The sequence below is a fragment of the Cryptomeria japonica genome, chromosome 7, assembly GCF_030272615.1.
Source record: "Cryptomeria japonica chromosome 7, Sugi_1.0, whole genome shotgun sequence".
NCBI lineage: Eukaryota > Viridiplantae > Streptophyta > Pinopsida > Cupressales > Cupressaceae > Cryptomeria > Cryptomeria japonica.
Genome location: NC_081411.1, coordinates 238,847,661 through 238,872,123, shown reverse-complemented (window position 1 = coordinate 238,872,123; position 24,463 = coordinate 238,847,661). Strand labels below are relative to the sequence as shown.

Sequence of the window (24,463 nt, the reverse complement as noted above, 5' to 3'; positions counted from 1 at the left end):
CAAATGATCCCCAATGACACCATGTGACCCCTTAGGACCATGTATGATATTCTAAGGGGTCATATGGTGTCGTAAGAGGTCATATGGTGTTGTAAGGGGTCATATAGTCTTGTAACATATGTGTGGCCCAATTAGGACCCCACGCGATCCCTAACGATATCGTGTGATCCCTTAGCACACCATATGAACCCTTAGGAGCATATGATGTCCTAAGGGGTCATATGGTGTCCTAATGGGTAATATAGTGCTATAACACATGTGTGGCACCATTAGAACTCCACATGACCCCTAATGACACCATATGACTCCTTAGTACACCATATGATGTCCTAAGGGGTCGCATGGTGTCCTAAGGGGTCGTATGGTGTCCGAAGGGGTCATATGGTGCTCTAACACATGTGTAGACCCATTAGGACCCCACAAGACCCCTAACGACACCATATGACCCCTTAGCATACCACATGACCCCTTAGGACCATATGATGTCCTAAGGGGTCATATGGTTTCCTAAGGGATCATATGGTGTTCTAACACATGTGTGACCCGATTAGGACCCCGAAGACACATAACGACACCATATGACCCCTTTGCACATGACATGACCCCTTAGGACCATATGATATCTTAAGGGGTCGTATGATGTCCTGAGGGGTCATATGGTATTTTAACACATGTGCAGACCCATTAGAAGCCCACAAGACCCCTAACGATACCATATGACCCCTTAGGATACCACATGACCCCTTAGGACCATATGATGTCCTAAGGGGTCACATCATGTCCTAAGGGGTCATATGGTGTTCTAACACATGTGTGGCCCCATTAGAACCCCAAAGACTTGTAACGACATCATACGACCCCTTAGAACACGACATGAGCTCTTAGGACCATATGATATCTTAAGGTGTCGTATGATGTCCTAAGGGGTCATATGATGTTCTAACACATGACCCCTTCAGAGCATATGATGTTCTAAGGGGTCATATGGTGTTCTAAGGGGTCATATGGTGCTTGTTACCCTCCATATTTTTGCTTGCACTATGTCTCTCGCGTCCTCAAATAAGGAGTGTTTATTTAGTCTTACCTTGTATAATTCTCGTTTTTTGTCTTGTTGAAGTTTTTCTTGAACTTGAACTTGTCGGTTGAACCTCTACAAAGTTCAAAGTTTGAGTTCAACTAGAGTGGGTTGTATCATAGCTTTAGTTTTATGAGTGTAAGGTCTTTGTAATTTTTGGTCATTGAACTTGAACTTTGAACCTTCTTTGGTTCAAGGTTCAAGGTTCAAAGGTTCAACGCGCAGCTAAATGTTCAGACAAAGTAATTAATGAATCATATTTGGGCAAAGTCTGTAATTTTGAACCTTCTAATTGAACCCCATATGTTCAAGGTTCAAGGTTCAAGGTTCAAGGTTCAAGGTTCAAGGTTCAAAGTTCAAGGTTCGCAGGTTCAAATTTAGAGTTCAAAGATTCATTAGATTAAACAGATGCAGGCTCAAAGTGTCTGAGTTCAAAATTCAGTGAGTTTAATAATCCAATAACATTGGCATGAGTTATAGTATAACATGTTGATCTACCAAACAAGATGATAATGGTAATTTGTCTAAGGCTCAATGTATTTCAGAGGTGCTCCTAGAGCTGATTAATGTCAGTTTTAATGACAGTGATGTTTTTAAAAATGATCACCGAGCTGAGAGTAAAAGTGTTTGGATGAATTTCAAGATAGACAAACTAACACATACAAATTCCAACCTTCATGTTACAAAGGAAGATCCGGCTTCTTGAAAGTGGAATTTATTTATTAATCCATATGTTGATAACAAAGGATAGAAGTTGATAACATTTTCAAACAATTGTTTCAGCAGCACTGTATTACAAACAATCCAAAGAGTTACAATCCTCCTATATTCTAAAGATAGCTTTCTCTTAAAATAGAGCTCATTCCTTCAAATGGAAGCTCAAAGTGGTGATCCATGTGTAAGTTTTGGAATGTATATTGTTTGTAGTTTTCAATGCAACTTGTAGCCATGAATTTTCTGAGACAGAAAAATCAGTCTTTGTGCAAGGGGCATAACTCTCAATTCAATTGTTGAATCTTGATGAATTTTTGATATGTTTTAGAAAACCTAGTTGTCTAAATTCTCACTGGAGATATTTCTAACATTATGTCTGGTTCATAAGATATGGATAACAGAGCACAACACTATCAAAACTATCAATGACAATCACATTAATTGGGAGATACTTGGGTTTTTACTCATATAAACTCAAACACTAAGGAAAGTGGGCAAGTATTTTCACCTATAAGTGAAAAATTATTCACCAAGGCTAGCAAGGGAAATTATACATTAGAATATTTGAGCTTTATTTCCCTAAAGGTAATAATTGTATTCACAGGAATGTTAAGTGAGAAGGAAATAAATAATCTTTTCAAGAATCAGTTATTGATAACTGAAAGTCTCTTAAAAAAAGAGGCTATATATATGTAATGAAAGGAAAGAGTGAGGATTGTTTTCTTTTATGTTGTTAAAAAGAGAGGGCAGCATAGTTTTCTGGACTACACAGTTTTATTTTTCAGAAGTGTTGAGTCTGTGAGCACATATTTTGGCATTGATGAAATAAAGAAGATTTGTTGATCTGCGTATCTGTCAATATTTTCTTTTAATTACTATGAGCTTTGTTTCTGTTGTAATTACCTTTCATTGCCTTTTCTGTTACATCAAACTGTGTATATGCATTTGATTCTAAAACTTTGATTTCAGAAATAATTTGTATGTTGGAAAGAAATCTGTTGTTAGCTCTTTGCCTGGGTTTTTTGATCCCCCTTGTCCTTTGAGGCATGAGAGAGACTCGATTAGAGTCTAGAGCATTTTGATTCTATTAGAAAGGTTATTTTTGTGGGTGTGGGTAATTGAACTGTGTTTTACTTATCTTCATTCACTTCATTATAAATCTACTATTCACATCTATGTCATGGCTATGAGCAGATGTTAGTTGCCTTTATTACTTTCCGGTTAAAAGCATATTCAGAAAATATATATTTTTATCCAATGAAGGGAGTTGTACCTTCATATCAAAATTCAGAGAGAACTTGCACTCCCCTTTGCAAGTGACTCAACTATTGGTTCTTGTTTTTGTCTTTCAATTTGCGCATTTGGGAGTCATTTTTAAAAGGTATTTAAGAAGGACAAATTTGTTAACCAACAGTGTTCTAACACATGTGTAGCCCTATTAGGACCCTGAAGACCCATAACAACACCATATGACCTCTTAGCACACGACATGACCCCTTAGGACCATATGATATCTTAAGGGGTCGTATGATGTCCTAAGGGGTCATATGGTGTGCTAACACATGTGTGGACCCATTAGGACCCCTTAGGACCATGTATGATATCCCTCTCACCCTCTCTCTTTTTTTGGACCCATTCGAACCCCTTAGGACCATGTATGATATCCCTCTCACCCTCTCTCTTTTTCTCTCCCTCCCTCCATACTCTTTCTCTCTCCCTCCCACCTTCTATCTCCCTTCCTTTACCATCCTCTCACTCTCTCCCCTCTCTCTCTCCCTCCCTATCCCCACTCTTTCTCTCTATCTCCCTCTCCCTCACTCCCCTTACCATCCCTCTCTCTCTCTCACCCTCTCTCTTTTTCTCTCCCTTCCTCCCCACTCTTTCTCTCTCCCTCCCCCCTTCTATCTCCCTTTCTTTCCCATCCTCTCACTCTCCCTCTCCCTCGCTCCCCCTCCCTCCCCAACTCTCTCTCTCTCTCTCTCTCTCTCTCTCTCTCTCTCTCTCTCTCTCTCTCTCTCTCTCTCTCTCTCTCTCTCTCTCTCTCTCTCTCTCTCTCTCTCTCTCTCTCTCACACACACACACACACACACATACCATCTCTCCTTCACTCTCTCTCCCTCCCTCCCTCTTCCCACTCTTTCTCTCTATCTCCCTCTCCCTCACTCCCCTTCCCATCCATAAAAAATAATCAATAGAATACATTAATTATGATATTATTTTCATTATTTTTCTCCTTCAAAAAAATTTTTTTTGTATGATTATATTTTATTTATTTTAATTTATATTTTAATTTTTTTATATTATTTTAATTTTAATTATTTTATATTATTTTAATTTTAATTATTTTATATTATTATTTTTATATATTCATTATTCTATATTATTTTAATTTATATTTTAATAATTTATATTATTTTAACTTTATTTAAAAAAGAAGGGGACATGGACCCTGCAGCCCCACAGTGCTATGGGCCCTCCTCCAAAAATCCCTTGTGTGAGTGCAGTGGTTGAGAGCCCATAGCCTTGCAGGGCTGCGGTTTTTTATCATAAAAAGCACGTACGAGTTATGGGAATTATGAACATTGCCCTATTGGGGTATTTTTAGGGAATAATTACACGTACGGATTAACTAAATATAACTTGTACGTGTTTCTTGCACATATTTTTATTTAGCCAATGGCCTCAATGACCACAAAAGGAGTTTTTGAAGTCGTTGAAGGCCCCACTACAACTTATACTATGATTTTGTGACAGTTTTATATGTCAAAGTAAGGGAAATTTTGTTTTGCATGTTTTCAAATGATTGAATTGTTGTTCTAATTAGTGCAAAATGATTTTATTTAGGACAATCGTTATTAACGATTGGAAATAACAAGCGAGGAACAATCAAACAATGAGAGGTTGAAAATGAAAGACAAAGACAGTGTATGAAGAAATTATGTGAACTAAGAACAATTGGACAAGAAAATATGTCATCCACAATATCTCAATTATATGTACAACCAAATGAATCTAATGCGATTGAAGAAGAAATCACAATCAATAATCAAACAAATGATAAAGATGCACCAACAAAATTTGATTTACTAAATGAACCTAATGAAATTGAAGAAGAGACCACAATGAGTAGTCAATCAATTAAAGAAGAGACCACAATGAATAATCAATAAAATGGTGTCGTTAGGGGTCATATGGTGTTGTTGGGAGTCATATGGTGTCCTAATGGGTCATATGGTATCATATGACCCCTTAGGACACCACATAACCCCTTTTAACATTCTAGTACATGACATAACCCCTTATGACACCATATGACCCCTTAGGCTCATATGGTGTCATTAGGGGTTATATGACAACATATGACCCCTTTTTACATCCTAGTACATGACATGACTCCTTGTGACACCATATGACCCCTTAGGATACCATATAGTGTCGTTAGGGGTCGTATGGTATCCTAAGGGGCCATATGGTGTTGTTAGGGGTCATATGGTGTTCTACGATCCATATGGTGTCGTTAGGGGTCATAAGAGTGATGGATATGTCGGGGCTAGTGAATAGTGTCTAAGCTAGTTGTGTTATTTGAAAGTTCTTGGTCAATCTCTTATGTTCTACTCTCTTATGGTTCTCTAAAATCCTAAACTTCACTATATGAGACATTATGTTTTTTGGTTCATTTTCCAAGGATACAAGACAAATTCCTATACTAAAGATGTGAGACACTCTCTAAGTTAAAGATGCAAGATGCTTAAGAATACTAAGACAGGATCCCTATCAGGGTTTAGGAGGAGGTGGAGCTTGGGTTGTCTCTTCTTCCCTTAATTTTTGTTTTTCTCTCTCCTGTTCAATTTTTTTCTTTAAGGATTTCTCAATATGATCAGCTTTGGCTTCCACCTCTTCTATGAAAAAATTTATTCTCATGTACTAAGTGTAACTAGTTTTGGTTTCCCAAGCTAGTTCACCTAATCCTGTAAGAATGTCCTCTTGGTGACTATCATATGCTAGGTCAGGTTGAAGCAAAAGGGTAACATTAGATTTGGGAAGAACCATCCTGAATCATGACATCTGATTAAACCCTCTAAGCTAAAGATGATTATAATGAAAACTGAAGGGAATCATTTAACTTCCTAGTTAAGTCTAATTGAGATTGTTACATGAATTGAAAGATTCATTTACCTCTTGATTAGGATCTAAGTGTGACTTGCTACATGAAACCAAAGATTAATCCAAAACCTAATTAAGATCTAAATGTGAGTTGTAGCATTAAATGAAAGATTAATCAAAGTCTAATTAGGATCTAGGTGCAATTTCTAGGGAAAATGAAAGGTTAATCCAAGCCTAATTAGGATCTAGATGAAATTTGTTGAGGAAATAAAATATTAATCCAAGCCTATTAGGATCTAAGTGAAAGTTGTTTGAATAAATGAAAGATTAATCCAAGCCTAATTAGGATCTAAGTAAAATCTGTTGTTCAATTTTAAGGGTTTGATTGATCAAACCCTGCAATCATGCACATTAAACCTTCAAATCAACTTTTTAGACCAATAAATACCCTGCAAATGAAAAACTTATTGAAAACCCAGCATGAGATACAAGATGAGCTGATTAGCCAACCTTTCTTTCTAACTGCATAACGCAAAGAGTCAACTATGTAGAGCAGACCACCAACTACGCAGTAAGCTTCACCAAGGGTATAGAAACCTTCACCAAGACCACATAAATCCTAGCCAACAATGTAGGACTTGGTTTCACCTGCGCAAGACCAATGTCAGGCACATAAATCAAGATTTTTTGACCTTCTAGAATCTACAATTAATAAAAAAATATCAGATAAGAATCAAATTGGCTGCGTGTTCATGTAAGGTTTAGTAGATATATACATAGGAAAATAGGTGTGGTTAATCAATATGAAAACCAAACATACATACAACTTAGCTAAGTTAATCACAAAACTATAATTTCATGCTAAAACCTTCCTAATTTGACTAATAGGACTGTTAAAATCAAAACGAAATGAAAACACAAATACAAACCTCAAATTTTCAATGAAGCCATGTTTTTCTTCCTTTCATCTCTAATAATTCTATGTCGCTCTCATTATGTCAAGTGCATCAAATAGATGAAAGTGAAGGGGCGATATGTGATATATACTAGGAATGTGTGATTATGCAATATTAATTTTTTAAACTGAAAGATTGTTTAAATGATAAAACAACAGTAATTAAGCTAGATGATTGCTAGATAAATTGTCAAAATAAAGCTACTTGAAAACTAGATGATTGCTTGACAAACTGGCAAAATAACAATGCTAAAGTTAGATGAAATGATTGAGAAAGTCTGAGCTTCAATTTATAGAAAACTGAAGACTCAACTGATGGGTAGGATCGAAAATATTTTTGATCGGGTGGACGGACCAAATTAAACACACGATAGAGGAAATTAAACGCATGGCAAAGCTCTCATTCAAGGAAGGATGAAGGAGATGGAGGAAAAAGAGGAGAAAAAAAAAGTAGATTTTAGGGGATGCATACCTTATTTTCAAATTTAAAATTGAAAAAATAATGAGATGTTTCCAAAAATTAGGACTTTCGAAAATCAAAGAGGAATCTTGACATAATGTTTCTATTTTTGAAAACCGGGAGGATATTTTCAATGAAAAATTAAAACAAACAAATATTATTCTCATACAAGAAGATAATTAGGAAATTAAATAAATTATTCAACTATAGGTTATGAAATGAACCTTTAATTAATTAATTAACATTATTTAATTAGAGGGGATAAATTAGAATTAATTAAGTAATGCAATATTATTTAAATTGTATTAAAAGGGAAGAGGATCAATGAATGATTAAAGAAGAAGAATTAGGGGCTTAATTAATAAAATGATTAATTAAAACTAAAAAGAGCAAGTTAGTAAAACTGACATCCAACGACCTTAAAGGGGTCAAATTAAGTCAATTTGGGTCAAAATTGGTGAAATTGGAAAGAAGAGGAAAGTTTGGATATATAACGAGAAGATTTGAATGAAGATCAAAAAACTAGGGCAACTCAATCAAAACTGAGCAATAAGTAAACTGGGTGAAAGCAGGTCAACAAGCAGAGAAGGGAGAAATGTGATGTCAAAGGATCGAAGAAGAGATCAAAATGTAACTTGAACATAGGGATAGATAGGAAAGACAATTTAATTGAACTAAAAATGGAAAGAGGGAAGCGACAAAACCCTGAAAAGAAGGCCAAAAACCCTGAAATCATGATAGGGATTTTGGTTAAAAACATACATCACTCGAATTAGAGGGGAACAATCCAATGCAAGGGGGGTGAAGGAGAGGTCAAAATGAAACCTAAACACCTAAAGTAGGAACACAAGGGAAATATCTAGATAGAAAATGGAAAAGGCAAAGTGGGAGGACCGAATTAGGAGGAGACGCAATTGGGAAAACCGTCACTATAAAAGTCACAAGGGAAAGATTTAACGCAAGGGGGATGAAGGGTAAAATGTAACCCTGAACTTGTAATGGGAATAAAATGGAAAGATTTGGAGCAAAAATGGAAAAGACAAAACGAGATAGGATCACACAAATAATGGAGATCATATTAGGTTAAAAATGAAAAATATGTATACACACACACACACACACACACACACACACACATACAGAGTGCACACATGTTTGTTGTTATGTAGGATTGCAGGTACTAGACATCAACTCCACCTGGCTTCACAAGTCTGAGTGTGTCTCTTATCCCAAAGGCAAGTTGAAACAAAGAATGATATAATGTCCTATCACATTCTAGGCCTGGTCGATACCTTGCCAATTCTAGTATATTGGTTATGTGGTATTTTATTTAATAATTATGTGGGTTGATTTTATTGTGGTAATTAATTAATTAATAATGTTATAAGTTTAATTGTGTAATTAATAAATAATATTTACTGTGAGTTTAATATTGTTAAATAAATTGTTGGACTGGAATTATTTTATTTAGAGCTTTTATATTTAATTGGGATTTTGATTGATTATTTTATTTAGATCTTCTATATTAAATTGCTAATTAATTAATTATTTTTTTATTATTTTTATTTGGCTTTATTGATTAATTGAGAAATTTATTTAGTATTTATTATTTTTAATTTGTTTTCGAAGGTGGAAGTGGAGTGATCTTTATGCTTTGCATTGAAATTTCTAACTGGGTTTTATGCATGCAAGATTATTATTATTAGGATTTTTTATTTATGTTTTATTTTGGGCTTTTTGAGAATTTTTAAGGGATTGTTGCATTATTATTGTGTATGTGAAATTTTTGGAGAAGTTTTGCACTATTTCTCTAGCGAATTTACGGTGATTTGGGATTTTCAAGTGAAAGATTACTTTTGGATTTTGAAGAGATTTTCTATGAAGTTGTTTATTATAGCTTGCATATTAGGAGATTTGTTTCTGGCTATGGATTGCATTGGAATTTTCTATAATTTTGGTTGTGCTTCAATGTTTCTCCAGACTTAGACCTTTCTTCTAATTTCCAGGTTAGAGAATTTATTATCTCTATATCTAAATTTATTTTATGCATCTAAAGTTTTTAAAAAGAGAATAGATTGTCTACTTTGTGTCTGAAAATTATATTTTGGGTTAATTGGGGAGAAAATTGGTATTTTATAGTTATTAATATTATTATAATCAGAATTTTCAGTTATTGCATATATGGGAATTTTGGGGTTCTTGTTGTATTTTAATTCTTTGTGTTAAATTTTCATGCTTGTATAAGGAGATTGTATTAAGTTTCGATTGTTTGTATTTTGAATTTTTTTTTTTTTATTGAAGTAATAAGAGTTTGGTAGTGAGTCTTCTCTACGACTGTATTTTCCTTCTCTGAAATTTTTATTTGGCTTTGATTTTAGTTGTGGACTTGGATTTGAGAATATAATTATTATTTTGGAGTTATTTACCTTGTCTATGAGTAAAGGCATCTCTTTCTGAATTGTTTTTGTTTATGTCAAATCTTGTTTGAGCTTTTTAGAGTTTTTTTATGAATTGTATTCATGTTTTATTTTTTATTTTACTAGTTTGACATATGCACTAAAATATTTGTTATATGTGCTAGACTGTGTAACAAATGCACGAAACTGGGTCACAAATGTGCTGGAAGAATTAATGAATGCATGACAAGAATGTGTAAATGTGCAATAGGAATGTGCAAATGCACTATAAAAGAGTTTACAAATGCGTGATTCTGGTTATTTTTACTTTTCTTCTTGTTTTTGAAATTTTCATCAGTCTGAGTCATACCACAGACTTATTTTTCCATTTGTGTTTCCCTGTGATGATTATTTAAAATTGATTAATTGGATTTTTGAAGGATTTTTGTGATATTCTTGAAATTGCATAAGATATGCTCTCTTGGAATTATATTATGAATGGAAAATCAGCCTTTTGTAATGGTTTAGTTTGTAATATGGGAACCACTATATTTTGCATTACAGATGGTTATGAGTTATTTTTGTCAAGTGGAAAATTGGAGCTTAGCAAATTCACCACATGGAAGGGGGAAATCACCAAGCCAATTTTTACTTGAGGAAAATTTACATGCAAAAGAGGGGATGAATCTACTAGATCCAATCCTAAATGATGCACTTGGACTGAATGCTAAGTAGATTAATTTAGATTGGAATGTGTTTGACCCTCTTTTGTAAGTTGAATAAGTAAAGTGTTGAAATTAAAGATAAAGTATGCAAAACAACAAGCTACAGATTCGAGATTCAGTTGTGCACCTAAATCTGAGAAGTTTGAGATAATTCAGAGTTGCGCTATGAAATCGGGCAAAAGCTACAAGGACCATGTGCCCAGACAGGGACACCCTCCACTTGGTCCTCCAAGCTTTCTATGCATCGAAAAGGGTTTTTCCGTCTCCGCAAATAAAGCTTAATTCTAGAAGTACAGTTGCGCACCTGTTTCCTGCACACAGAAAGAAGAAGAAAGGGGTTGGGAATAGGGGTTTTCCTAAGTCAAACCCTGGTTAGGAATCAACCTTGAATAAAATACTACAAATACCTAAAATAAATAATGGAAAGGTATACCTTCAGATCTGCAATAAATGATAATGATGCTTTGCTTCTTGAATGTAATCACATATGTTGTATGAAATGTCATGAACATGACAAAACCTTAACACACACACATTCTTGCAAATGAATGAAGTAATGTTGCCCCAATGGATAGATGAAGAATATGCAGCCTTGAAGATTGTTTGATGATGAATGCTTGAATGTTTGAGATCCAATACCGCTTTCGTGAATGTATATCCAATTGAGAGGGGAAGACCTTCTTATATACTTGCCTATTGTCAAATATTGAATTTACATAGGGGTTTATTTCTCGCTCATATTTGAGATAAGTCCAAAGGGAGAAGGGCCAAGATAGGTCCCCTTTAGGGGATCCCAAGGTGCCACACTCTGGTCCTAGTGGGGACTAGGGCACCATGCCTTGGTCCTAACCTATTTTGGGGCAGGATCAAGGTGGCCATGCAAGGTGCAAGGTGAAAAATGAAGTCTGGTTGCATAGGGAAGACAAAAAACAAGTCCTGATCAAGCATGGGGTGAGACCGATAAGGTGAGGGCCCAAAATACGGTGAAAATTGCAAGGGTTGCAATTTTAGGATGCTACATTTAGTACCCTCTTTAGCAGGAGTATGATCTTACGTAAATACTCATGGTAAAGTAGAAGAAGAGAGAAGAACATGAGGAATTTGGAGAAAAATCACAAAGAGGATAAGATATTGCTAATTTTGAGGAACTAAGCTGCCAATCTTAGGATCTTAACTCACTCAAAAATATGCAAGGGAACACAAACAAGACAAAAACAATAAGAAAAAAAAAAAAGACAAAAATACAAACAAAGGAAAAGACGCAAAGGCACACAAGACCTCAAAGCTAAAGACGAAAAATAAAACCTCAAGTCAATTACCTAAAGAGACCTCGATATCAAAATCTCTCAACTAATATCATTCTTGAAAATGACATTTCATGAACACAAATGATCACATACAAGAGGAAAGTGAGCATCATCCATAAACTATCAATAGCCAAGCTATGAGTTCATGAGAGAAATAAGAGAGAGCACGAATACACACTAGATGTGTTTATCCAAGTGATCCATGAGAAGAATGATGAGAGAGAAGGCATGGACTACTTCCCCCTAGATGTTTTTATCTAGGTGATACATGGTGAGAAAGGACATGGACAACTCACCCCTAGATGTTTTTATCTAGGTGATCCATGTTGGGAGGAGAGTAAGAATAGTCTAGTTGTTTTAGCTAGTTCCACCCATCCCTGTGCGTGTGTGCAAGTGATGTTCGGTTTCAAGTGTATATAACCTTGTGTAAGAGTCTTTGGTCTATTTTTTAGTGTGCTTAAACTTGTTTAACACATGTAATGTAAATGCAAATGCTAAGGGATGATTGCATGTACAAATGTGTAAATGCCAAGTGGCCAAGATACATGCCTGGTTTCGAGGCCATCCCATTTAAGACTTTTCTATTTTCGGTGATGTGTTAACACCATCTAAGACATATATCAAATATTACGTCTAGTTTCGAGTGTGAAGCATCTCTCTCTAAATGTTTTTACTCTAGCTTCGAGAATGAACACCCCATTTAAGACATGCAAAAATGATATGCAAGAGAATAGTACAATATGGTACAAAGGGAGCGATATGGGTGCCCCCACTTAAGATATCAATATAGTTTTATGTTGATGTCTTAAATAAGCTAGAGACAAGGATACCTTACCTTCAACACCAAGGAGATATCCTTTAAGCAAAAATGTCATAAATCCAAGCTAGAGAGGGTATACTCTTCAAGCAAGGATAAAATAGCTTAAAAAGAGATATCTTGCAACAAATGTTAAAGGAGATCCTTGGAGAAGAAGAGATATTTTCTTGAAAGACATCTACCTTTAGGAGGAGATATCTTGAACAAACTTAACATCTTCTACCAAAAAGAAGGAAAGGAGAACAAGAATCCATACCTCCCTCCTGTTTATAGGTGAAAGAGATTCTTGATGAAGGATGACACACTTTTTACCCAACGTCAGGGGTAAGTTTAAGATAGATATACATTGCCAAGTGAAGAAGAGGTTATATCCAAGGAATTACACGTCTTGTATAAGAGAGAATCCTTGAGCAAACAATAACTTGACACAAGGAATGAAACCAAATCATGACCAAACACCACTCTACAAAGGAAAAGTAGATCCTTATAGAGGAGATAGAGAGGAGAAATCAATCATTGCCCCTCAAGTGTAGGGACAATGGTAATAATTGCACAATCTTCTAAGGAGAGATTAAGCGTAAGGAAATGTACAAATATACCATGAATGAAAATCCAATGCAAGAAAAGGCATTAATTTATGTAAAATGCATCTCAAAAGAAGTGGCAATCTTCAAAGAGAGAGAGAGAGAGAAAGAAAGAAAGATCACATATTCCCCTAAGGAGGGATTATTCACAAGAGACATGTCATTGAAAGAAAGGATATCAACACATGAAAAATGCAACCCCTAAAAGGGAATAGTGATACATTAGATAGAAAGAGGGAAGGTGAAAAATCCATCCTTGCCCCCCAAGTAAGATGATAAAGACGAAAATTACACATCTTCTAGAGAGAGGCTATTCATAAGAGAGACAGACCATTTCAAACAAATAATAGGTCCTAACCAGGGAATAAATATGTGCTCGAATGAAGGATAACTCTATGCAAGAAAGGGAATCAAGTGATGAATAGCACTATGGAAAAGAAGACGTACTTTTTAAAGAGAATGAAAGAGGAAGAGGGAAGGTTTACAAAAGCTCTCTAGGGAGAGATTATTCATAGAAGGTGCACCATGTCAAGAACGAAATAGGTTCCAATAAAGGAACAAACATGTGCTCACATGAAGGATAATTCCATGCAAGAAAAGGTATCAAGTTATGAATAATGCAATCTCAAAGAACATAGTGAAACATAGTTTTTAGTGTAAGGATGTTTAGAAGGAATGAAAGGATTAGTAGATGAAGAAGGAATATCTTATGAAGAAAAAATTTCCTTTCTTTCATCATGTATATCCTCTTTGGTAGATGGGGAAGGAATATCCTTATCATCTAGGGCCTCAAAAAATTTTAATGTTATATGAGGAGAGAGATCATCAATGAAATGCATGACATCATCTTCTCTACAAATGCTTTGATGTTTAAGATAGGCTCTAGGAAAATAAGGAAGATCTAGAGAGATAGAAACACCAATGTTTTGACCTTGCCCCCTTTGCGTAAGGGCATGTGTATGAGAAGAAGATGGGGCCATGTTTCTCTTTGATGCTTTCTCTCCATTAGAGAGATAATTGATAGGAGTATTAGTTATTTCTTCATTCACATTAGATACCCTAGGAGAGGTACAAGTATTAGGTTTCTCATTGTCATCTCTAGGATTAGGATCTACAAAAGCTTTTAGGTGATCTATGTATGAAATACATTTGCCCAAAAACATCACCATAACACAACATATATTAAAAATGAAAGATTTGAGATCTAATCTATGAAAAGGAATCAACTTGGAAATTCAAAAATTGCAATATGTCCAAGTGTTATGAATGAAAAGAAGTAACATGAAGTGAAAGTAGCCATTATCCAACACATGATTATAATAAATATATGTAAAAAGCGATACTCATGTGTGAAATAAAAAATAGGTCAAATCCATTAATTACCATGATGAATATTGAAATTTAAGTCCAACCAAATTGTTTGAAAATAAAATTAGGATTTTATAAATAAAACCTCTTAATTTATTTAAATTAATGAGACTCAAAATTGATTTTTTTTTTTTTTTAAATTGAAAAATGTGAAATGAAAATTTGAAAATAAGAATTTGAGATATGAATAATTCAAAATTTTAGAAAAATTATTAATCAATTTATGCAACCTCCTAGGAAATTTAAATTTATAATTAGGCCTTTGAAAATAACATCTTAATTATCCACTAGAAGATTTGAATTTATCCAATAAAAATTTAATTTCAAATTAGGTCTTCATTAAATAACCTCTTAATTTTAAAATTTAAATTTAAATGTTGAAATTTGAGAATTGAAAGAAATAATTTAATTTTAAAATTTCAATTTAAATGTTGAAATTTAAGAATTGAAAGAAATAATTTAATTTTAAAAATTAGGGCTCTTTTAATTAACCTCATAAAAAATTTTAAAAATTTAAATTTGAAATTGTCCACAAGAGAATTAAATGAAAAATTAGGGTCTTGTAAAAAGAACCACTTAATTTAAAATTTGAAAATAGATCTAAAGTGGGAATTTGGAAATTGAAAAATTGGAAAACGCACAAGATTAATTTAAACTTAGAAATTAGGGTTTGTTTAATTAACCACTTAATTTTAAAATTTAAATTTGAAATTTGATCCAAGGTTGCAATTTTGAATTTTAATTTTAATTTAGCAACCAAAATTGAAGAGGGAAATTCAAAATTTAAACAACCCACAAGCTCAATTTAAAAAATTTAAAAATAAGGGTTTTTGAATTTAACCACTTAATTTTAAAATTTAGTTCTTAAATTTGACTTGTAGATGAAATTTTGAATTTACAAATTGAATGAATTCTCAGATCTGAAATAATTAATCCAAATTATACAAATCGCAAGCTCAATTTTGAAAATAAAAATTAGGGTTTTAATAAAATCAACCTTTAAATTTTTAAAATTTGCAAAGAAATCAAACTTGTAAATGGAAATTTTAATTTTAAACTGCATACACTCAAATCTGAAAACAAAAATCAAAATTAATGGTCTAAGGAGTCGGGTTCACCAAAATGTAAAGTGAAAAATTAGAGCTTAGCAAATTCACCACATGAAAGGGGGAAGTCACTAAGCCGATTTTCAATTGAGGAAACTTTACATTAAAAAGAGGGGATGAATCTACTAGATCCAATCCTAAATGATGCAAGGGTTGAATAATAAGTATATTAATTTAGATTGGAATGTGTTTGACCCTCTTTTGTAAGTTGAATAAGTAAAGTTCTGAAATTCAAGACAAAGTATGTGAAAACAACGAGCTACAGATTCGTGATTCAGTCGTGCACCTCGATTTGAGAAGTTTGAGATGATTCAAAGAGCTTCTCTACAAAATCAGGCAAAATTTTTAGGGATCGTGTGTCCGGACAGGGGCGCCCTCTACTTGGGCCTCTGAACTTTCCATGCGTCAAAAAGGGGTTTTTTCTCTACAAATAAAGATTAATGGTAGAAGTACAACTACACACATGTTTCCTGCACACAGAAAGAAGAAGAAAGGGGATGGGAATAGGGGTTTGCCTAAGTCAAACTCCAGTTTGGAATCAACCTTGAATGAAATACTATAAATACTTAAAATAAATGATGGAAAGGTATACCTTGAGATCTACAATAGATGATAATGATACTTTTCTTCTTGAATGTAATCACATATTTTGTATGAAATGGCATGAATATTACAAAACCTTAACACACACACATTCTTACAAATGAATGAAGTAATATTTCCCCAATGGATAGATGAAGAATATGCAGCCTTGAAGATTGTTTGATGATGACTGCTTGAACGCTTGAGATCCAATTCCGCTTTCATGAATGTATATCCAAATGAGAGGGGAAGACCTCCTGATATACTTGCCTATTGTCAAATATTTAATTTTCCGACAGAGGCCGACATAGGGGTTTATTTTTTGCTCACATTTGAGATAAGTCCAAGGGAGAAGGGCCAAGGTAGGTCCCCTTAAGGGATACCAAGGAAGAATGCCCTCGTCCTAGTGGGGATCAAGACGCCACGCCCTAGTCTTGCCCTATTTTGGGGTAGGATCAAGATGGCCATGCAAGGTGCAAGGTTAATAATGAAGTCTGGTTGCATAGGGAAGACAAAAATAGGTCATGGTCAAGTGTGGGGACGAGATCAATAAGGTGAGGGCCCAAAATATGATCAAAATTGCAAGGGGTGAAATTTTAGGATGCTACATATTTATTATTTATATTTGACCCTATATTATAGGAGCATATTAGGGGAAGTGGCTTCCAAGTGCGTGCCAGGGCCTTTGTGTGGCTACTAGGAGATCTCGTTGGAAGTTTTTAAATAAGTGATATCCTTAATTTATTTATTTAGGGGATTGGGTAGTTTTCACATTAATAAGATAGTAAATTATTTTGGTGCCCCACTCATGGCCTAAAGTGCCAGTACAGTCTTAGGATGAGATTGGGAAGGCCTTATTGGCATGACTGTACTCCTTTGTCTTCATGAGAAGTTGAGTTGGTTCCACATGGGTGTCAGTTGGCACCGAGATCTAAAGAGACTACTAGGATAACCTTGATGACAGAATGTGATGACACTTTCCCCTAAGTGTGCCCTCGGTCTCAGCCTTTATTTCATGGAAGTCTCTAGCAACTATCTTTATTTACATTTGATCCTAGACATCTTGTGTTGATAGTATTTGTTTATGTAATTTGTTGTGTTATGAGAGATAGGTGTTAGTCTAAGCTTGGTGTGTGTGGGACCTTATATCATTCTCTAGAGCACAGGGGGTGGTTCCTTTTGCTTCCACATGGTCGGAGACTTGGGTGGTTGATATTTTTCTTCCATTGGGATGTTTTCCTTGTGTTGGATGTTTGTGATCAAGATAGAAGATCCTTATTTTTTGCAATTGTATATTGGGATTCCCTATTGGCAACAGATGATGTATACTTGGAGTAGGATACATGTACATGATGTAATAAAAACTTAATGATTGACTTATATAATAGAGTGAAATGAATATACATTGTATGTGGACATTGATCATCTATGGATGTTGTCTATTACCATATTTGAAGTAATTCAGTAAAACATTATGATACCCTAGGAAAGAATGTTAAAATTGTTTAATATGTTTATATGATAATTCTGCTTGTGTACTTCAGTTTAATTTGTTCATGTTAAAATTGCATTTGTAATTTGTAATGAGAAATGTAATAATGTTGTTTAATGAGTAGTTGTTAATTTTTAAAAAATTATCTCTACGTTTTAAAATTATCTGATAGTCTCTCTATGGTTTTCATGGCGGGAATTACATGAACTGTTAGAGTTGCATCAGACATATGCATGAATTACAATTTCATTGAAGTGCATAAACTGCTCTTTACATTCATTGTACATACACCACATAACAATATTCACATCCAAAAACCTTTTCGCATATGTAATACGTACACAATAGTTATTTTTCAAAAACCATATCTCTAACTTGCAAAATTGATGGTTATATATGTCTACACTATATATTATGATTAGTTGGCTCAACCAAAAAGGGGTGAGACCGAAATATCCACATGCAATTAAAAAATGTCTTCATAAGATGTTGGGTTCGACATTGGTCCAAAAATACTCTGTAGAACATGCCTCTAATATGTCCGGATAGGACCACATCCAAAAATGCCTTGTAGATTATGCCTTCATCACATCCGGATGGGACCGGACCCAGAATATCTTCCGGTAAGGTAGATACTAGACCTCAAATATGCATGAAGTAAACATGCATGTACATTGCATAATAAAGAAGCTAAAGAAATGGTTCTATAACATATACTGAAGCAAACTACTAGACCAAACCAAAACATACATGACAGACCAAACCACATCAATGACAACAGCCCAACGTATATGCATGCATGCATGCATGTATGTATGTATGTATGTATGTATGTATGTACATACATGTGTGTGTGTGTGTGTGTGTGAGTGTGCGTGCATGTGTATGTAACAAAAATAATAAGGTTATATTTTATTTTTTCCTCTTCCCTTGATAACTCTTGTTTTTCAAAAAATATATTTTCAACTATCTCAAATAGATGAAAAAGGAATAAATTATTTCTTAATTATCTTAAAGGTTACATTTTATTTTGTTCTGCAATAAAATGTAACCTTTAAGACAATTGAGAAATAATTTGTTCATTTTTCATCTATTTGAGATAGTTGAAAGGGTACTATAGTCCTTGCGGCTACGACATCCCCATGCAGGTGTCGTAGTCCCAGGGTTGTGGACCCCATTATTTTATTTATTTTTAAATATATTTTATTTTATTTTCTAAAACAAAATTATATATATATATCAAGATGATTGTATCTTTCTTTTACTTGCATTATATATTCTTTGAATTTACCTATGAGTTTGATAGTATAAACATCCACACACAAAGGCTATCAATCAATTTGGTTTGGAAAGTGCTTGGTGGTTTGGAACGATTTTTGATTTGGAGTTATTATGTAGCCAGCTTATTCTTTGTTGTGTATAATTTTATTCTATAATTTTGTGATTGTTATCTATTTATTGAAGCCATTGGTTCTCTTGAATAAAAAAACTTCTACGTGCCTAAAACATACCTCACTGCGTGCCTAAAAATAAACTTTTAACTCACAAGTAGAGTTAATTAATATGATAGGAAATGAAAGCCTTTTATTCCAAAGTACAATTTTCTATCTCTGGATAGTATAGACTTTAGATTATGGATTTTGGATAATTGGAGTCTTGTTGCATCTATTATTGAATTTTTAAAATCTACCTTCTCACAAGAATGGATTGTATTTGGTATGAATTCTTTAAACACAAAAATCCTACTAAGGATTGATCCCTTAAGGTGCAGTTAGCAATGGATAAGTAGATTATTGAAACAAAATTGATTCCATATTTCTATTTCAAAGTAGTATTATAATACAACCAGTCTCACCACACTGTAACTAGCTAATATCAAAGTTTTATGTATAACAAAAATTAATTAGTCACTAGAGCCTTGTTAGGAATTAGGGGAAGTAAAAGAAATTTATTTCTGATACCTAAATCAAAGCATGTAAAATAAAAAGTTTGAAAATAGTACAGTTGGAGGAGTTTAGGAGTTGGATGCAAATAGACTATGCAAGAAAGGGCAATATATACACTATAGCAAAAAGATATCTATGAAAGCAATAGGTTTTGATACCAAATATAAGGGAATTCTAAATAAATGTAGAAATAACAAGAAAAAAAATGTAGATGTGAAGATAAAAAATATTTCACAAATTTCAAGTGTCATATTTTACAACATAGATAAGAATGCACATCATACATTTTCAAGTAAAACATACGAGGGTAAATTTTAACAATAAAAAAATCATTCATAAAGACAACATATTTCAAGAAAATATCGCCTTTGATACAGTGCATGGCCACATTTATATGTATAGAAAAGACTATGGTTTGAATTTGGTATAACAAAGATGTAGTAGAAATTTGCATAGATGTATAGTTGGCTATGACCATTAGATAACTAGTTAGCTAAATGGTTATGAATAGTTGTACTCCACATGAACATTTTGTAAAGCTACTATTTTTTAAAAAGCATCTTCATGCTTCACGTGCAATGAAAGAAAGTCGTTAAAGATGAAGTGGAAGTTATCATAAGTGCGTAGTGCCATGTTATTTCAACTGTACAATGTCATTTTTTTAAAGTAAAGTTTGTGTGTGTACACACTATTGTCTAATGATATATTTGGTGACTCTTTTATTTACATCTTAAGAATACAATTTAAGAGTATGAGAAATAATTTTAGAAAGATGATGTATGAGTTCATTTATAATATATTTATTTTACATAAAATCAACCATTTATTTATGTATAAGTCCACTAAAGTCTAATTTTAATGTGTAGAAACAAAATAAATCAACAAATAAATAGTTCTTAAGCTCATTTCATAACAACAAAAGAAATCATAAATATAAATTCTTCAAACATGAAATTGTTACAAATCTTTGTTTCAAATGATCATAGTGTCAAATATACAATACAAATATTTTTCAAATATAATTGAAAAATTTGTATTTATTTCAAAACTTGATTAAAAAAAATATACTCGTTCAACATGTTAACTTAAATATAATATTCTATCGAGGAAATCATTGTTACATGGAGCGTGCTAGGAATATCTAGACATGACTAGGACGAATGTATTGAATGAAGTTGCTGAAATCCATTCTATCTTTGTTCTTCAGTTTGCAAATGCCGATAATTTACTCAGAATTAAGGGCAGTGCAGAAGAAAGCAGAGGGTTTGCGCGAGTTGGACGATATCCCAATGCCTGAAAATCCTTCACATTGTCCGTTGACGTTGGCAACACACACGCCGATCATATCTTTTAGGAGTTTGCTTTGCTGATTTTTAGGTTGAGATGCAAATTCTTCTATCGCCATCCACTGAAAATAAAACAAATTTAAGCCCCACTTAAACGATATTGAAGTTATCCAACTGAACGATGTTGAAATAATGTTTAAACACGTACCTTGGCTACTGAAATTTCGGTATCTTGCACAACAATATTAGAAGAAAGAGATCTCAACATACACACGAAGAGCAGATCGGATTTTCCGAAAGGGGCATTGTGACCATCCCTGCAGTTCAATCACAACTATTATAGAGCTAGATCAAACTTATCCTTCTTCGTACAAACTATGAAACAAGTTACAATTTTTTCTAATGATTAAAGTTTTGCTTACCTGAACCCAACCACTTGTACAAATTCTGTATTAATCTGTAAGAGTACATGAAAATACATAAATTATCAAAAAAAAATGTCGGAAATTATATTGAACATAAGCTAAAAATCCTGATTCAGAGGAGAAAGGTGAGGTAAGTGACATTTACCCCTGTTTCTTCCTGAACTTCTCTTACGGCCCCTTCCTTAATGCCTTCCCCCTATCAGAAACAAATTGCCGATAAGTACATTAGATATCGTCTTTTAATTTCATGTAAAAACTGCAGGGTCTTGAATTTAGTTTGATGTGGAAATTTAAACCTGATACCTGGTTAATTCTTCCTGTTGGCATCTTCCACAACCCGGAATCTTTGTAAGGGCCACACTTTTCTTGAACTACTAGAACCTATATTGCCATTGTCACGATAATTTATGTAAGGAAAAAAAAACCTCTTAAATCGAACAACCACTCAAAATAGTGAATGTCTTTTCACACTTCACAGTTACATTGCTACGGACAGGAGGAGAATATTAAGCAGAGTAACTACAATATATAAGAACTGGATTACATCTTTACCTCTCCGTCCTCGTTGAATACAAAAGCTGCAACTCCCGCTTGATGTGAAGCATTATCAGGGATGGTGGGGGGAGTTTGAGGGATCCAATGCACTAACATCACATATGAAGGCTCTGCGTGGTGGTACCCAAATCCCACCTGTAATCCACCAATCAGTATTGAAGCCTAGCCAAATGGGTTGGAGGGAAAAAAACGTCGATGGTAGCAGCGATGTTTTGAAAAACTGACCTCAATCGCAACGGGTACTAGTTTCGCCTGTTCCTTGGGAACTTTAATCCACACCGCCTTCTTTCCCTATATACCCAACAAGCATGATGAATTGAGGGTACTATTTATTATTGTCTTGAGGGATATGTATTTAGAGTTAACAAAGCAGTAAGCACTGACCTGGCGTGCCCATTGAGAAAGTGATGCCTTCAGTGAAGCTGCAAAACGACAAGCATCGTTCTGCATATTCTCTATGTCAACAATTACACCATCATATCTGTCTTCATGGGCTTTGAGCACTTCACATATTTCGTTCAAAACTGTTTCAACATCATTAGTGGTAGCCGAAACCTCGTTCGTTGGGAATGCCATTGTGCAGTGTAAGCAGCGACCTGCCAAAAAATAGTTCAATACCTAGCACAATGAAATGAAAAGGAACCATAGTGGTGCAGGAAGAGATGCTAACCTTCTGAGTAGCTCTGTGAGCAAGATTGAATTTGGCTACTTCCTAACAGACTAAATTAAATTAGTAGTGCAATAGTAATATGTTGTAGAGGGGGGAAGTGTATATATATATATATATATTATTGGCAACAATGAGAGGAGGTTTCTGGGATTTCAGACGAATTCTTCTGCGCTGTTAACAACCAACTACCGCTACCCTTCCTTACAACGTAAGCGTTACACAAACCAAAAAGGAAAACTGAAAACTTGTATGCAAAGCAACGACAAATAGGGAAAAACTTATCTTAAAAAATTCTACGGACACGCAAATGATTTATTAGCTTTCTTCGTAAATTCGCAGAGGGGCTATCGAAACTTCTTGTTGATGAAGTAGCATGCTGCGCTAGGGACAAGTATGCTATCGAAACTTCTTGGTAATGAACAACTATGCTGCTACGTCTTAGTAATAATAATACAGAGAAGCGCGTGACCATCTCACAATAAAAAATTCAAAGGCTGAAAGCAAAGCAAATTCAGATTCTGATACACTGATTAATGAAGCAGTAAGCGTTTAACCCTGCCGCGCAGCTTCTTGGGACTCTCCCAGTTCGTTCCGCTCGCGACCTTCGTATTTTATTAACTTTCAATATACGACGACTATTTGTTCACGTTGACCTTTTTTAACAAAAATAAAAATAAATATTCTAAAAGAGATTTGAGGTTTCCGTGTCCCCATTTTTTTCCACTACACCATTCATTGTTGCTTCCTTTATCCCCAGATTTTCCCATTACATCATATCATCTATCTTTCATTTTTTCACTCGAAATTTCAATCCTAGTTGTCCTCACTTATATTTTTTGTTGAAAGATTTAATTTCTCTCACTAATGAAATGTAGCCATTAAATGAGAAAGACAAAATATATACACAAAATCTTGTTAATAGAAAAATATTCTAGAAGGAACAAAATAAAGTTAAAATAAAAAAATATTAAATATATGATCAAGTCGGTCTTGATTGTAGAATCATCTATATAATCTCTAATTTGAAAAGACTTCTATATATTCAGGCTTTTGTAATGATTTCAGGCATTAGGTATTAGTTGATGAAGATGATGAAGTGATCAAGAGGATGTGAATGTTGTAGAGTTTAGAGTATTTGTAATATTTATAATCAACGGATGTGTTGTAGCATGCTCAAGAGTTTTGGTAGGACTTTGTGTTTCCTTTAAACGACATCGATCATGTCCTTTTGTTTTGGTTTCTTCGCCATTGGAATTACAATCATAATTTTTCTTATACATCTTACAATCTCATAAAAACTCTTAAACATCTCACAAAGAAAAGATGATCTTACATACCATACTACAATTTTCAAGTGACATGATTTATTTTTGTCATGCCCAAAGAATCTCGAGATTCCTTCCAGTTAGGGTGCCCATTTCCATTTGGCCCCATAAATACAACACATTATAATATTAAATCAATACAATTTATACTTGGATTCACTAGACATAAAACATGAAATCCCAACTTTAAGCATACTTTCCCATGGTGAATGAAACATACTCTTTGTTCCACAAGTGCTGTTAGCTAATTGAACACTCGCTAATATATAAGAAAAAAGTTGCAATCATACAAATAATAATATACTGCACTTATTTCTTATGTAATTCAACAAAATATTTTATCTTAAAGCATCAAATGATGCTCTCTCACCATCTATGGGTGGTCTAGCATAATATGTGAATTCTTTGTTTGAAATTTACTGCTTTAGTGTGTGTCTCCTCTCCAAGTGACTATACTTTAGGTGAAGCTTAGGATAGAGTGTCCAACAAAGTTTAACATCCGATTGTTTCCATGCAATACTTGTTCTAGAGTATTTATTTGTTTTCAGAAAGGGTCAACGCGAACAAATAG

General features: G+C 34.0%; 1 protein-coding gene across 1 annotated transcript; it reads right to left on the bottom strand.

Annotated features, from left to right (window-relative positions):
• Window positions 1–20,606: 20,606 nt before the first annotated feature.
• Window positions 20,607–22,641, bottom strand: LOC131855915 (nudix hydrolase 2-like). Its single transcript, XM_059209086.1, has 9 exons — window positions 22,568–22,641; window positions 22,282–22,493; window positions 22,123–22,188; window positions 21,895–22,032; window positions 21,646–21,723; window positions 21,488–21,538; window positions 21,340–21,374; window positions 21,126–21,234; window positions 20,607–21,039 (listed from the first exon to the last, which is right to left on the bottom strand). Exons 2-9 carry the CDS (start codon window positions 22,471–22,473, stop codon window positions 20,857–20,859), a joined length of 852 nt encoding a protein of 283 aa, XP_059065069.1. The 5' UTR covers window positions 22,474–22,493; window positions 22,568–22,641; the 3' UTR covers window positions 20,607–20,856.
• Between the last annotated feature and the right edge of the window lie 1,822 nt (window positions 22,642–24,463).

Coding starts and splice junctions, on each gene's coding strand:
- LOC131855915 (XM_059209086.1), bottom strand. CDS start 22,473: ATGGCATTCCCAACGAACGAGGTTTCGGCTACCACTAATGATGTTGAA. Junction 22,033..22,122: donor TAGTACCCGTTGCGATTGAG/GTCAGTTTTTCA, acceptor GGTGGATTACAG/GTGGGATTTGGGTACCACCA. Junction 21,375..21,487: donor AAGTTCAGGAAGAAACAGGG/GTAAATGTCACT, acceptor GTACTCTTACAG/ATTAATACAGAATTTGTACA.